Source organism: Eptatretus burgeri, chromosome 3 (assembly GCF_056783735.1).
Source record: "Eptatretus burgeri isolate ZD-2024b chromosome 3, Ebu_testis_v1, whole genome shotgun sequence".
NCBI classification, from domain to species: Eukaryota; Metazoa; Chordata; class Myxini; order Myxiniformes; family Myxinidae; genus Eptatretus; species Eptatretus burgeri.
This window is the reverse complement of record NC_140963.1, coordinates 356854-371446: the sequence shown is the minus strand read 5'-3', so window position 1 is coordinate 371446 and position 14593 is coordinate 356854. Positions and strand designations below refer to the sequence as shown.

The window sequence follows — 14593 nt, the reverse complement described above, 5'->3', positions numbered from 1 at the left end:
TGGTAATATAATAAATAATGTAGCGTCAATGGGTCAATTAATATTGACCACATTGTGGCGGGAAATGCTCATCCCATGATGAACCAAAATGATCTTTCACTTCAAACCAAATGGAGGCAGCTCGCACCCACGAGAAACAAAGAAACACACAAGATCCTTCATCTGCTGTTAATATTGTTTATTTCCCAATGGAATTACCAGGGGAAAGTAGAATACAACAGCATGATCGGTGGGTGGGACACAGATCTTCTTCTTCTTCTTCTTCTTCTTCTTCTTTTGGCTGCTCCCGTTAGGGGTCGCCACAGCGGATCATCCGTATGATCCGCATCGTGATTTGGCACATGTTTTACGCCGGATGCCCTTCCTGACGCAACCCTGGTCGCCGGGTGGGACACAGATGTAAAAGATAAATAATTATTTCAAGGAAATAAAATCCAAAGCGCCTCCACACCAGATTCGACCACAGACGGGGTGGGCAATAAGACCCCCCCCCACCTCGGTGCCTGACCTGGGGGTTGCAGAATGTTGTATGCATGATTCCTTCACCTTAAGCACAGTTACTTATTGGCAATGCTCGACCCATTGGATGATACACATTTAAACAGTACAACATCGAGATGGCTAACTACCTGAAAACACTCTCCTAATCAATACATTTCTAACTGCGTTAAAGTAATATCTACCCCTCCCCCCCCTCCATTCTGTCAACCTCATGCAAACGTAACAATACTGTCAGCTAAGCGACAGGTTCAATGCTAGTCACTGTCTAATCAAGCACGATTCTCCAAACATAGGGATTACCCTGATTTATTTATTTCCCTCCAAGAGTTTTCAATAAACCAGATTGTTGACATTTGGAAAGAAAGGAAAAACCAGATATGTGTAACTTCGAAACCAGACATGGATTGTGATTCCCTGCTAATGGACCTCTGGTAGCTTGTACCTGCTGTTTGTTTGAGCCTGGGAAGTATCTGCTGAAATCTATCTATCCGGGTTCTTCATGATATCTTTGTTCTTTGTTTCTTTCACACTTCTTTTCACTTTTTCACATTTTTCTTTATTAGCTGCCATTGGACTTTGGCCCACTGAACGGGCGCTTCTGAATTTGGTCTCGATTTCGTGTCCGTGCATGCGTCTGCAACCATATCTCGGACATGTACAGACCGATTTTATTCATACATGGCAGAAAGACAACACATGATGGCTTTCATATGTGCATCATTTTTTTTTGAGATCAGATCCAAGATGGCCGACTGGCGGCCATTTTAGTCACAAAAAGTACCTGGTGTCAAAAACGCCCTCAACCATTTCTCGGACAAGCAATTATCGATGTTGTTCAAACTTGGTACACAGATAAGGCCAAAAAAAAAAAAATGTTGCATTGGCGTAACCCGCCCGACCCTAAAAATTCCGCCGACCCTACGGTTTTTTTTTATCGATATCAAGTATCTTGTTGATTGCGATTGCGATCGCGATCGCAAAAACCCGGAAGTGTTTCGGACAGAACCCGCTGCACGCTGCGCTATGCATATGTCATAGTTTAGCTCGCTGCGTGTGTGCGTGTGTGTGTGTGTGTGTGTGTGTGTGTGTGTGTGTGTGTGTGTGTGTGTGTGTGTGTGTGTGTGTGTGTGTGTGTGTGTGTGTGTGTGTGTGTGTGTGAGAGAGAGAAACGGCTCTGCATATCATCTGTACGAGGGAGAGATATTGCGCCTCGCTCGATCAGTACGTCGTCTGTTGTTTCCAACATGGCCGCGTACTCTATCAAGATTACTGGCATGCTTGGGCCTAAAAAACTGTTCAGCGTCTTACGAAAATGCGGCAAAGATGCGAGGCTTGGAGATATCATTCAGGGAATTGCAGACGTAAATTGTGACACTGCTCCAATACTTTCCTCCGTGCAAGCGTCTAGCAGTGATGGAGGGTCCTTTTCGGACGTTTTGGCGGCGGAAAAGGTGTCTATCTTAGACGACTTCGGTTATCGCTTCGTCGTGGGTTACTTCAGCCACAGGCTCAGCGATGATTCGGCATCTACGTCTGAGGCTGAGCTGCCCAAGAATGCCTTTGAAATCCTCATGGCTGTAGGCGCAAGGCGAGGAAGATTTGATCTTTCGGGACTGAAAAAGAATTGTAGTTCTGGCATGCCACAGGCACAGGGACTAAATGCAAAGGACCAATTGTTCAATAGCATCATACTATTGCTGGACAAAGAAGCAGTCTGGTTCAAATCAGGAAATCAGAATGAAGCTGAATTCATTGTCAAGGTAAGAATGAAACTGAAGTGAAAGGCATTTAAAGATTTCAACTTTAGACCTTTATTATTAAGTAGCGATCCAAGTAAATACTCAAGACTCTGGATTTAATTTCACAGCTAGGTCTATACAGGCTAGTCAGGAATGAATGACATTTTCACTTTTTAATCTGATTTGTCTAAAGAATGAAATATTGCGGTGAAGTTGAGAAATTTTATACATAGAAATGATTTTACTCTCTAGAATAGGCTAGTACTATTTTTATTTATCTATAATATTTTCTCTCTTTTTGGTGGTGGGGGGGGAGGGGTACCATTTTTATTTTACAGATCTAGCCTACTCACAATATTACGAGGTCTGTATTTAGACTCAAATGAAATTTCGGAAAGACTTTCAATCCATATATACCCTGCAATAAAATTTGAATAGCATGTTCCAACTCATTTCTACATTGTCTTACCAAGCTTTCACAAGTGAGAGATATGCTGATGCTGAAAGTGTTTTTAATTTTTTTTAATATTTACCGGCGATAGCTCAACTTGTCTAGCCTGCTTCAGTCCAGACGATACTATTTTTATTGTTCTTACTAAATAAACATGTCTATCAAATTTAATGCCTTCAATCGTGCGCAAAAATTTGACAGAATAAAGCCATATTTTGGTATGTTTGAAACTTTTCCATCTTAAATGGTCCAAACCTTCCCCATACTTTTTTTTCAATTTTGAGTGGGGGGGGGGTCGCCGACAAAAAGGGGGGGTACTCGAGCCGAGGGAGATTTTGGGAGGGATTTATTAAAAAAAAAAAAATCCCTACCAACCTACCCTATTTTTCAGTGACCCGTTACGCCAATGCAACATTTTTTTTTTGGCCTAACGTGATGGCTTGCATAAGCACGTCATTTTTTTTTCGAGATCAATTCCAGGATGGCTGACTGGCAGCCATTTTAGTTGTAAAAACCCCCTATGTTGAACATATCCTTAACCATTTCATGTACATGTATTTACTGATGTTGTTCAAACTTGGCAGACAGATAGGGAATGCCAGCTTACATAAACACATCATTTTTTTGAGATTGGATCCAAGATGGCCGACTGGTGGCCATTTTGTTACTTAAATGTGTCCCCAAACATTTATCCAAAATGCATGGTCTGATTTTGTTCAAACTTGGCACACATGATTGTCATCATACCAGTTGGCTGGGTGTGGGTTCCTCTCTCAGGTACCTGCCATGGCACTTCAGCAAAAGACTTCTGCGTCTCATTGGGACTGACTTAATCGGTCAACTTCCTGACCCGATCTCAACCAACGGCACTTCCTCTCTTCTGGATCTGATTTTGACAAATTTCCCTGAAAATATCTGCTGCTCTTCCTCCACTACAATCAGTTATTTTGACCACGTGTTTGTCAAAGTGGACATCTCTGGCTGTTATCAGAGAACTACCTCAGTGCCGTCGATTCTGGCATTTAACTCGGGCTGACTGTCAGGTATCTAAAGCCCCTGTCACACCTTGACGATTCAGCTAGCGTATGGCAACGTATCAAAATTTATCTAAAACGCTGGCGTACGCTGAACTATTGATGTTTTTTTCAGTTTTGGGCATATAATAACGAGTTGGACGTATGCATAACGTATTAGTAACGTACACAGAACGTTTCGATAACTTATAGATGACTTATACCAACGAATGCTTAGCGTGTTGTCGGTGTTCACAACTTATGCCCAACGGTAGTCTAACTTATGCATAGCGTGCAGCAGTGTATCGCCGACGATCACGTGGCGTAGCCTATTAAAAGGCTGCTGCTCGACGATTCAAATCATATCTGCACGAGACATTGAAGTGTCAACATCACCGTCATGCCGAAGAAAACCTCGAAGAATGCTGCCAATAAGTCTCCTGGCCGTGGACGCGGACGCAAGGAGGATCCATCATCACCCACACCCTCCTCAGAAACTGGTACAGTGTCAAATCGATGAGGTCATGTTGATGTTGGAGGAGAGCTAGTAGGTATTCTCGTCTCAGCCTTGCCAGATCCTCCATCTCTCGGATGACATGGACATCTACTCACCATGGAGTCTGGAACACTGACGGGTTCCTTCTGTGAACCCCATTTTTATATACCAATTCCCCTAAACGCTGCCAATATGCCAGTATACGGTAGCTGTAAGTTAGAAACATGTTCAGTAAGTTCTGTGGTCGTCCGGAAGACGTCAAATATGTCAATATGCGTTGGAGATACGTTACACATAGGTTCAAAGCACGTTACTCATAGGTTAGAAATAAGTTTTGGGTATGCTAAACATGACCTCGACGTATTTCGACTTATGAGTAACTTACAAGTAACGTGTATCGACGTGTGTCAACGATCGCATAACGTGCCTACAACTTATGGCCAGCGTATGCGGAACGTGTGAGTCATACGCTGGCATACATCGACAAATTTTGTGCATGCACAAAATTTGTCGACGAGCTCGGTGGGCTACGACGTATGCCAGCGTGCTTCAGCATGCTCTTAACGTATACAAAACTTACCCATAATGTATTCGACATGTGCCAGCGTATTCGCCAAATTTTTCATACGTCGGCATACGTTGGCTAAAACGTCAAGGTGTGACAGCGGCTTAAGCAGCCATCAAACTTCTCGACTTGTCTCCCATCGCTACTTTCTCCAACATCAACTCGTTCTGGGAATTCTTTCAAAGATACTTGCTCTCTCTCTCTCTCATGGACAGATTTATCCCCTCTCGTCTTCAGTTGTTCGACCGTTCCTCCCGCCCGTGGTGCACTGAAGCTTGTGGCGAGGCAGTTGTCCTGAAACAACTTGCCTTTGCCTCATGGAAAGCAAACCCAACTTAGGGTAATCTCAGTTCCTTCCATAAAGCTTGGAACAAGTGTGTCTCCTCTCAGGAGAGCCAGAAAACAACATCTTTCGAAGCTCAAGTCTGAACTTTCAAACCTCTCTCCCTCCTCCAAATCCTGGCAGCATCTAATCAAATCTGTTTCTGATGTATGCTCCCACTCCATCCCCTCCCCAACCTCAAATGGCCGCACGGCTGATACCGCCTGTGAAAAGGCTGAATGCCTAAACTCGATGTTTGTATCTAAATCTTGTGTCAGAAACACGTTGCTTTCTGTACCCACCTTACCCTGTCACACCCAACTGTCTCTGGACTCTGTATCCTTTTCTACTGACAAGGTGGAGAGCTTGCTGTCAACCCTCTACTCAGATTCTGCAACCGGTCCAGACGGCATCAGCCCACGTGTCCTAAAAACCTGCTCCTCTGCTCTTGCTCACTCTCTTCCTGTTCTATTCACCCTCTCATTTGCTTAAGATAATCTGCCATCTGCTTGGAAATCGGCAAACATTACCACTCTGCATCAAAAAGGTGCAAAAACAGATCCCTGCAACGACAGACCAATCAGCCTTCTCCCAATCATCAACAAGGTTATGGAATCCATCCTCACTTCAAACATTAAATCCTTCCTCTTCTCCAATGGCTTGATTTCCGATCATCAACTTGGTTTCAGACCAGGTCACTTACCCTGGATATGCTGCTTTTGCTCTCCCAACAATGGGTGGAGGTACTCAATGCCAGACATGAAATCAGAGCCATATCCCTCGGCATATCACGTGCTTTTGACACGGCCTGGCACCCTGCCCTGCTCACCAAACTCTCTTCCTATGGTATCCAAGGCCATCTCCACTCATGGCTCGCAAACATTCTCTCCTGTTTCAGCCAACGTGTGGCCCTAAATGGAGTTCTCTCATCCCCTCTTCCTGTCCACTCCAGAGTTCCTCAAGGTAGCATTTTGGGCTCTGTTCTTTTTCTGGTTTTCATCAATGATCTTCCGACTCTCTGGAAAATCCTTTTTATCTCTTTGCTGTTGACTCGACCCTCTGCCGTACCATCTGTCATCCCTCAGACCGGCAAGCAGCAGCTTCTTCACTCTCTGCAGATCTATATTAAAACACAAACTGGTCCAACACGTGGATCATGTCTTTCAATCCTGACAAATCTCATACTCTCACTACGTCTCTTCGAAAGACCCATTTGGAACACCCCCCCCTTCCATCTACTTCCTCAACAATCCTCTTGAAGAAGTCCTTTCAGTCAAGATTCTGGGTGTCACTATCTGCCATGATCTTTCCTGGGAATACTCCATCGTGCAAAGTCCTTCCTCAGCCCACCTGAGCTCCTGTCCACATACAAAGTTTTTGTCCGCATCCTGATGGAGGAAGTACTGCTCTCCCCTCCCACCTGATTCTCCTGGTACTCACCTTTCTTGGCTTCACGCTGCGGAAAGCAAGGCATTTATGATCATTGGCATTTCCTATGATGAGGCTGAGGCTTTGGGCCTCTGACTCTCTCACCGCAGGCAGGTCGGTGGTCTTTCTGTCTTCTGCTGTCTCCTCTCTGGTCTCTCCCCCCTGCTCTGTCTGCAATATGTCCCCCCCCCCCCAGTATTTCCGCAGGGCGCTTAAGCAACCCCCTCCTGGCAAAACTATGAAAATCACGAATCACTGCTCACCTTCACTCTTTCATTCCTCTTTTTCCCCGCCTTTGGAATAATTTTAGTGAAAATCCCACACTCTCTTCAATCTCATTCTTCCCTGCAGGCCTTCAAAGCAACTGTTCACCACCACCTCTTATCTTCCACCATCCAAAACCTCCATCTTTTCTTCCACCGTTAATCCACCCCAAACGCACCTCCTTCAAATTCCCTGCTTTCCTTCTTGAAAGTCCCTGTGATGTCCATCTTGTATACCCCATGTTCCCCACCTCATCCCTCTCCTTTCCACAGATCTCCTAATGTCTCTGTTACCCACTGTTTTGTCCTTCCAGCTCCCACACCTATTGTTTCGTGCCCCCCTTGCTGTGCATTGTGTGTTAACTCTTATACGAGCCTCGACAATGTAGACAAAAAAAAATCACAGTAACCAGTGGCATCCACTTGCACTGAACTTTATTATGCGATCTGATCAAAGATGGACAACTGGAAGACTGGTGACCATTTTAGTTATAAACAAGGACAAATGTGTCCAAGAGCCGCGTCATTCCACCAGTCAATCTCCTTGCTATGCTAGCTTCCAGGGCATCGATTGCCTCCAGGGCATCAGGTGGCCCCAGGGCATCCGGTGCCTCCAGTGGATCAAGTGCCCCAGGGCATCGGGTGCATCCAGGGCATCAAGTGCCTCCAGGGCAACAGGTGCCCTCAGGGCATCCGGTGCCTCCAGGGCATCAAGCGCCCCAGGACATCGGGTGCCTCCTGGGTATCAAGTGCCTCCAGGGCATCAGGTGCCTCCAGGGCATCAGGTACCTTGAGGGCATCAAGTGCGTTAAGGGCATCAGATGCCTCCCTGCCTGCTTCACTCCCTATTCTCACCCCCAGAAAGGTTTTGTCTTCACAAGAAAAAGAAGAACAAGAACAAGAAGAAGAAGAACAACGCGGAGCTCTCTGAGAGCCAGTGTTCGCGACACAACGCGGTAAAAAACCAATGTTGAACATGTTCTCAACCATTTCTCGGACATGCATTTGCCGATGTTGTTCCAACTTTGTGCACAGATTTTATGTCTTCTTTCATTTTATGTCATTTTTCCTTGTTCATTCTAATTCTTGCTATTTCTTTTCTTTCTTTTTTCTTTTACTCTCTTTCTCTGTCTTTGTCCTTCTGTCGAGGGAGAAGAGAATTCTTGCAGAAATTTTTTGTCATGCTCACTTGGCTGTGCCTGGATGAGTTTAAGGATAGATGAGTTGCAACTGACACCCAAATCATATCCACGATCCTTCTCTGGCTTCACCTTTCCTCTTTACTTATTCTGATTCTTTCTGATGACTCCAATGCAGTATTTTGTCCCTCATTTGATTTGGAAATGCAAATAATTTAATTAAGATGTGGGAAAGAAGGCAGAAACCAGACATGTGTTGCTATATTTGGTTGATTGGTTGTTAAGTGCTTTGTTCTGGCTCAGGATGTGTTTATTTGAACTTTTTGTGTTTCCATAAGTGAGTTGGGGTGGGTGTTTTATGGGGGAGGGAGGGAGAGAGACACAGATACAGACCATTTTTGAAAGTACTGTGTGTGCAAAGCAATTAATTAACGTCCTCTTTAGTTCACTTAACCAAAGTTGTTGTCGTCAGGTTTTTACACCATAACATGTTGAACTGAGGAAATGTAAATCATTTAATAAAGCACAAGACAGCACAAAATTCTGAACACGTAATACACAACATTATTAAACACAATACTTAAAGCACAATTAATCCACCTCTCAGGGCCCATCCACATACATAGTCATGTACACAGAAACTGGAGGAGGGGGTGTCATCCAGATAAGCAGGAAGGGGTGTCACCGATGCTCGGAATGCCTCCTTTTCGCCAAGCTCACACCTGGTCAGACTCGGGGAACACAAGATGAGACAGAAGTGGCAGCACAATCTTTGGGGCTCACAATCTTACCCTGACGATGCTAAAATGACCCGACCCATCAACCCAGCTGGGCCACCTCAGAAAACTTCACCACAACATATGGCCTGAGTACACATGGTTCAAAAGTCATATTACTCCACAAAACAAAAACGGTGCTCAGGCTTATTCTCATCACACACGCACGCACGCACACACACACACACACACACACACACACACACACACACACACACACACACACACACACACACACACACACACACGCAAATTCTGCATTGTTGTGTTTTATTTTACAGATCAGAGGAACTGATGCAAACTGCTCTTTTAAAAGACCTGAATCATATTTGCCTTCCTGTGCAAATAAGGATGAAGAAGTCACAGAAATGTTTTCGTTGAATATATTCAATTCATTGTGGATGTGGAGTACAAAATATTTGGTGAGTGGCAATCTCAGAAATAATGTTCAGTGGTTATATAAAGTCCACATCCCCTTTCAAAATTTCACCTTTTGTTGCTTTATAGCCTGGAATTAAATTTCATTAAAGTACCCTGACACGCAAAAGTACTGAAATTACATATGTATATGTATATATATATATATATATATATATATATATATATATATATATATATATATATATATATATATATATATATATATATATATATATACATATATATATATATATATATATATACATATATATATATATATATATATATATATATACATATATATATATATATATATATATACATATATATATATATATATATATATATATATATATATATATATATATATATATATATATATATATATATATATATATATATATATATATATATATATATATATATATATATATATATATATATATATATATATATATATATATATATATATATATATATATATATATATATATATATATATATATATATATATATATATATATATGACTATAGCCTGGCGTTGGCGCAGTGGTTAGGGCAGCGGCTTGGGATCCAAAAGGTCCTGAGTTCAAGCCCCGTTGGGCCACTGAATTAATACACCAGGGGGTTGACTCAGCCTGTCATCCTTCCGAGGTTGGCTAAATGAGTACCAGTATACTGGACCGGTGTATACCCCGGTTAAAATAGGTGTACCATATCCCTGTGTTGTAAGAGGCGACCAGGGTTGCGTCAGGAAGGGCATCCGGCGTAAAACATACGGATGATCCGCTGTGACGACCCCTAACGGGAGCAGCCGAAAGAAGAAGATATATACACATATCTATGTCCTATAGGAGTTTTTCATCGTGATTTCAGATCTGACAATGTTTATTCACAATACTCATTCTGTAAAATGTAAAATTTAAAAAACAAACCTCTTCGGGAACACCCCTAAAAATTCTCCTGAAAGGGGCGTAACCCACATGACGTCACGTTCAGGATTACAAAGGCTGCACGTAAATTACTCGGGTTGGTGATCTACGCGATTCTATTGGCTTTCTGTGTGTTTCCACATTTGATTAGTCGACTCAATCGCTTCGTTCATTTCTGCTTTAAAAAAATCGAACATTTGGTTTTGAATAATGGATGACATGGACTTTCATTTGTCTGGTAACGACAGTGAGTGTGAGAGAAATGAAGGATGTTGGTCTGAATCACATGGAGAATTGTCGGATAACGTAGTCGCGGGAGGTGAAGTTCAGGCAGCTGGAAATGAAATACAGCCTTCACAGTTCGAGCCCGAAGCAGGAAAAGCAGAGGAAAATGGTGATGAAATTCCCGGAGTTCATGATGATCGGGAGGACATCGAAGGAAGACTTGGCAAAAACAACTGGTTCGACTAAATCCTATTCGTAATTTAATAATGTAAATTCGACTTGCATACTGCTCGATATCAGAAATATTTTAGTGAGGTGACGTGACCAACGCAGCGCAGCGGACGTGGTTCTCCACGGCAAATAAATCGCAAGCATGGTCAGCCCATGTCATCGGCCGTATCTCATAAAATGAAGCAATCTCGCTGTCCGGATAATATGAAAACTTGTGTGCAGAACACACCTTGTGACACAATTGTCTCGAGTAGTCCGATAAATCTGATGTTCTGTTGCATTTTTATTTATTTTATTCCTACTGTCGTCATGTAGCACCAGTAAAAAACAATAAGCCTGGTGTTGGCGTAGTGGTGAGGGTGGCAGCTTGGGATCCTAGGGTCCTGAGTTCAAGCCTCGTTGGCCGCTGCATTAAAATACACCAGGAGGTTGACTCAGCCTGTCATCCTTCCGAGGTCGGCAAAATGAGCACCAGTGTACTGGTAAGGGGGACACTGCATCAGCGGCATCGCCGCGTCGAGAGAGAGAGAGAGAGAGAGAGAGAGAGAGAGAGAGAGAGAGAGAGAGAGAGAGAGAGAAAGAAAGAAAGCTACAGCACATCAGATTAATCGGCCGAGTCAGACGGATTTATCGGCCTAGTTAGTCGGACGGATGACGGATTTAACGGCCTTGTCGGACGGGCGACGGATTTATTCGGCCTAGTCAGACGGATGACTGATTTATCGGCCTCGTCAGACGGGCGACAGATTTATCGGCCTAGTCAGACGGACGACGGATTTATCGGCCTCGTCGGACGGACGACGGATTTATCGGCCTCGTCGGACGGGCGACAGATTTATCGGCCTTGTCGGACGGGCGACAGATTTATCATACTAGTCGGACGGGCGACGGATTTATCGTACTAGTCGGACAGACGACGGATTTATCGGACTAATTAGACCAGTGTTTCTCAACCGGGGTTCCCTGGAACCCTAGGGTTCCGCAAGAGGTCGCTAGGGGTTCCGTGAGAAAGTAGTAAATTAGCTAATGTATTTTTGAGTAGTTTTTGTTTGATTTAATATTCTTAATTTTACTATACACGTATGGCATATTGTTGGAAACTCCTTGGTTATTATAATAGAGGCTTCAACCTCTTATATTATTTACAATTATAACAACCATAGGGAATGTATTTAACGATGTCGATATGGCGCCAGTGTGAAACCGCCCTCACTGGTTAGTGGACGTCCTGTACGCGGCGGATTCGTGTATCATTTAGTGACAGACTCAAGTACGGGACGCATGCACGGTGTCCATCTATCTTCTCTGCTTCCAAGCGATATATATATATATATCTCTCTCTCTCTCTCTCTCTCTCTCTCTCTCTCTCTCTCTCTCTCTCTCTCTCTCTCTCTCTCTCTCTCTCTCTCTCTCTCTCTCTCTCTCTGTGTCTCTCTGTGTCTCTCTGTGTCTCTCTGTGTCTCTCTGTGTCTCTCTGTGTCTCTCTGTCTCTCTCTGTCTCTCTCTGTCTCTCTCTGTCTCTCTCTGTCTCTCTCTCTCTCTCTCTCTCTCTCTGTGTCTCTCTGTGTCTCTCTCTCTCTCTCTCTCTCTCTGTGTCTCTCTCTCTCTCTCTCTCTCTCTCTCTCTCTCTCTCTCTCTCTCTCTCTCTCTCTCTCTCTCTCTCTCTCTCTCTCTCTCTCTCTCTCTCTCTCTCTCTCTCTCTCTCTCCACCTTTATTGCTTTAGCTTTATTTGTTTAAGTTTTGTTGATCAAGTTATATGAGGTGTATTTTTTAATTGTCAAACAGACTCGGGGTTGACAAACACTTTCAAAAATGGCGTTTTCAAACAACAACAAAAAAATTTTTTGTGAATTAAAACCTCGGTGTGAGGTCTCATAAACGAGCAGTATGTTTTTTTTTTCATTGCCAATAAATTTGACAAAAAGGGGGTCATTTTTTTCTTAAACCAGGTATCCGAAAAAAAAAAATATTATATTTACCACGTGAAGTACGATAAAAATAAAAAAGAGCTTGATATTAATAATGGTATATAATAATTTTTATGCAGGGGTTCCCCGAGACATGAAAACTATTTCAGGGTTCCACAAGGGTAAAAAGGTTGAGAAACGCTGGTCTAGACTAGAGATCTCGAGTCAATCCATTCTGTGCGAGTTACTGTTTGTGACGTCACGCTGCGATTCGCTGAAGTCAACTTTTTTAGGGGCGGGGCATAGCAAGTTGTGAAAAGCACCGAAATATTGCTCCAATTATCCCATTTTTTATTAAAAAAAAAAAACATGGGTGATTTCTTCACGAGGAAGGTCAAGTTAATATATAAATAACCAGAAAGTTTTGCATGTCAGGGGACCTTTAAATCAGACTTTTCCCACCTTTATTTACACATCGTAACCCACAACTTCCAAGTGAAAAACAAATTCTACAAATTTCAGAAAATTGATTAAAAATACAAAACTAGAATATCTTGGTTGGATAAACATTCTCCCCACTGAGTTCATACTTGGTGGAAGCCCCTTTGACAGCAATTACAGCTGAGAGTCTTTTGGGATCAGTCTCTACCAACGTTGCACACCTTGATTTGTAATATTTGCCCATTCTTCTGTACAAAACTGTTCAAACTCAGTCAAGCTCCAGGTCTTCAAAGCAGCTGTTCACCACCATCTCTTATCTTCCCCCATCCAAAACCATGATCTTTTCTACCCCCGTTAATCCATCCCAAACCCATCTCGTTCAAATTCGCTGCTTTCCTTCCTGAAAGTCTCTGTCGTGTAAGGACCTGAAAGTCCCTTTGGTGTCCATCTTGTTTACCCCATGTACCCCACCTCATCCCTCACCTCACCCTTCCACAGTTCTCCTCATGTCTCTGTTCCACACTGTTTTGTCCTTCCTGCTCCCAACCCTCTTGTCTCCTGCTCCCCTTGTTGTACGTTCTCTGTGTTAGCTTTCATACAAGCCTTGACAATGTATCCAAAAAATAAATGTTTCGGGGGGAGCGTTCATGGACAGCAATGTTCAGCTCATGCCACATTTTCGATTGGATTTAGGTCAGGCTCTGACTGGGCTACTCAAGGACATTTATCTTTTTGTTCCTTAGACACTCGAGTGTAGCTTTGGGTGTGTGCTTCGGGTCGTCATCATGCTGAAGGGTAAACTTCCATCCTAGTTTCAGCTTTCTTGCAGAGGGCAGCAGGTTTTTCTCTCGGATTTTTCTATATTTTGCTCCATCCATTTTCCCTTCTATCTTGACAAGTGTACCCAGTCTCTGCTGATGAGAACCATCCCCATAACATGATGCTGCAACCACCATGCTTCATAGTCAGGATGGTGTTCTTTGGGTGATTTGCTGTGTTGGGTTTGCACCAAATGTAGTGTTTTGCATTTAGGCCCAAAAGTTATATCTTGGTTTTGTCAAACCAGAAAACTTTTTGCCAAATGGCTTCAGAATCTCCTGATCTCTGTCTTTCTACAAGTTTATCCCAAAGGTCTTTTGAAAGCTCCTTTTCTCATGGTTGAGTCTTTGTCATGAAATGCACTACCCAGCAGAGGAAACCTTCAGGAACAGCTGATTTTATTCTGAAATACTCAGAATCACTCCAATTTAACACAAGTGGAGGCCAATTAACTTGGTGTGTGATTTGAATGTGATTGGTTGCACCTGAGTTAATTTACAATTGGTATTATAAGGGGGGTAGACACTTATCCAACCAAGATATTCTAGTTTTGTATTTTTATTTTCTTTTCTGAAATTTGTAGAATTTGTTTTTCCCTTGGAAGTGTACCCTTGGAAGGAAGGGTTACGATGTGTAAATAACGGTGGAAAAAGTCTGATTAATGCAATTTCATTCCAGGCTATAAGGCAACAAAAGGTGAACATTTTGAAAGGGGTGTAGACTTTCTGTAGCCACTGTTGTACAATTTGAAGTATCCAGGTATTTTTTCCAGCAGAAGGTGCCACAATGTGTAAATATCAATGCTTGAAATTTCCCATGGAAAGTTGGCCGAGGTGGGTACTCTTTTCTTCTGGGCACCCTTCCAGGTGTTGAGTTCTAATGCAAGTACATAAAATTAATCAATTTGCTTTCAACTTATTCTGC

General features: G+C 42.9%; 1 protein-coding gene across 6 annotated transcripts in view; it reads left to right on the top strand.

Annotated features, from left to right (window-relative positions):
- LOC147029275 (integrin alpha-9-like) overlaps nt 1-14593 on the top strand; it is a 262737-nt gene that overhangs the window by 38371 nt on the left and 209773 nt on the right. For 5 of the 6 annotated variants that reach the window (XR_015055845.1, XM_085872220.1, XM_085872217.1 and 2 more), the window contains exon 2: nt 8975-9115. The exons of the other annotated variant lie outside the window; for it this stretch is intronic. Coding sequence is in view for 4 of the 5 variants with exons in the window: in XM_085872220.1 (XP_085728346.1) it covers nt 8975-9115 (141 nt within the window). In the remaining variant the exon portion in view is untranslated. The remainder of the gene's footprint in view (nt 1-8974; nt 9116-14593) is intronic. 6 annotated transcript variants of the gene reach the window in all.